Source organism: Condylura cristata, unplaced genomic scaffold, assembly GCF_000260355.1.
Source record: "Condylura cristata isolate star-nosed mole 26May11 unplaced genomic scaffold, ConCri1.0 scaffold00004, whole genome shotgun sequence".
NCBI classification, from domain to species: domain Eukaryota; kingdom Metazoa; phylum Chordata; class Mammalia; order Eulipotyphla; family Talpidae; genus Condylura; species Condylura cristata.
The window spans coordinates 50,092,475-50,093,829 of NW_004567105.1; the positions used below are offsets into that span (position 1 = coordinate 50,092,475).

Sequence of the window (1,355 nt, forward strand, 5' to 3'; positions counted from 1 at the left end):
CCTTGGACATTATGCGGCCGAGCAATAGAGCCTCAGTCCTCCTCCTCCTCCTCCTGCTCCTCCTGCGGCTCGAGCCGCTCAGCTCTCGGCAGGCGGCGGCGTTGCTCAGCCGAGCGCAGGCGGGACCCTCGCGACGAAATCTCAGCGACTCCTAAAGTCAGAAAGTTGGCGGCGGGCGCCCGGTCCGCGCGCTCTCTGGGGCCGCTGCCTCGCGTCGGCGCCGCAGCCAGGAGGACAGGAGGGAGGGGAGTGGGGGTAGCAGGGGGAGGGGTGGGGAGCACCATGCAGTTTGTATCCTGGGCCACACTGCTAACGCTCCTGGTGCGGGACTTGGCCGAGATGGGGAGCCCTGACGCCGCGGCCGCGGTGCGCAAGGACAGGCTGCACCCGAGGCAAGGTAACAAGGCTCTGGCCCCGGGACATCCTCCGCGCCCGGCAGCCGGCACCCCGCAGCGGAGGCCTCTCTCTCCTTTTCCTAGAAAGAATTATCTCCCGCTTCGCAGTCTCTCCTTTCTTTGGTCATTCGCAGTAAATTTCTAGGGAGAGTCACTGTGGAACAAATTTCCTCCACATCCCTCCTCCCCCAATTTGCTTTAACCTCCCCAGTCTTTCCCCTTCCAATCTCTATGCCTCCTACTAGTTATTTAATAACTGGAGGTATCAGATAGCTGCACGTTTTATTTTATTCAGGATCTGAGATTATGCATTTTGACTTGCTCATTGTCTGGCTCAGAATGGTGTATCCTCGACGCCTCTCTGCCGGCACAGTTCCTGGCACATAGTAGGTGCTCAGAAAATATTTTTCAACCGATGGATGGCTGAAAAGATTGACTTATGGGGGGAGGGGAGATAACCCTGAAAAGTTACCCCGAGATGAAGCCAGCACCTTCATTTTTAATTAAAACTTGTGGAAAATTTAGTTACTTGAATTATGTGTCTCTGCTTCTCTCTGCAGTAAAACTATTAGAGACTCTGGACGAATACGAAGTCGCATCTCCCATCCGAGTGAATGCTCTAGGAGAACCCTTTCCAGCAAACGTGCACTTCAAAAGAAGGCGACGGAGCATTAATTCTGCTTCTGACCCCTGGCCTGCCTTAGCCAACTCTCCTTCCTCTACCTCCTCCCAGGCGCATTATCGCCTCTCTGCCTTCGGCCAGCAGTTTCTATTTAATCTCACTGCCCATGCCGGATTTATCGCTCCACTGTTCACTGTCACCCTCCTCGGGGCGCCTGGGATGAACCAGACAAAGTTTTATTCCGAGGAGGAATCAGAACTCAAACACTGTTTCTACAAAGGCCATGTCAATACCAAGTCCGAACACACGGCCGTCATCAGCCTCTGCTCGGGAATGGT

The 1,355-nt window shown here is 54.8% G+C and overlaps 1 protein-coding gene and 1 long non-coding RNA gene across 3 annotated transcripts in view; one reads left to right on the plus strand and one right to left on the minus strand.

Moving 5' to 3' along the window:
• The window catches only part of LOC105854770, a 118,377-nt gene that overhangs the window by 115,283 nt on the left and 1,739 nt on the right, over positions 1-1,355 (minus strand). The gene's annotated exons all lie outside the window — the stretch shown is intronic.
• Positions 10-1,355, plus strand: part of ADAMTS9 (ADAM metallopeptidase with thrombospondin type 1 motif, 9) — a 162,660-nt gene continuing 161,314 nt past the window's right edge. Inside the window, exons 1-2 of one of the 2 annotated variants that reach the window (XM_004676000.2) lie at positions 10-397; positions 956-1,353. In XM_004676000.2, the coding sequence (XP_004676057.1) occupies positions 283-397; positions 956-1,353 (513 nt within the window). In that variant the 5' untranslated portion in view covers positions 10-282. The remainder of the gene's footprint in view (positions 398-955; positions 1,354-1,355) is intronic. The other variant, XM_004676001.2, reaches the window with a different exon arrangement.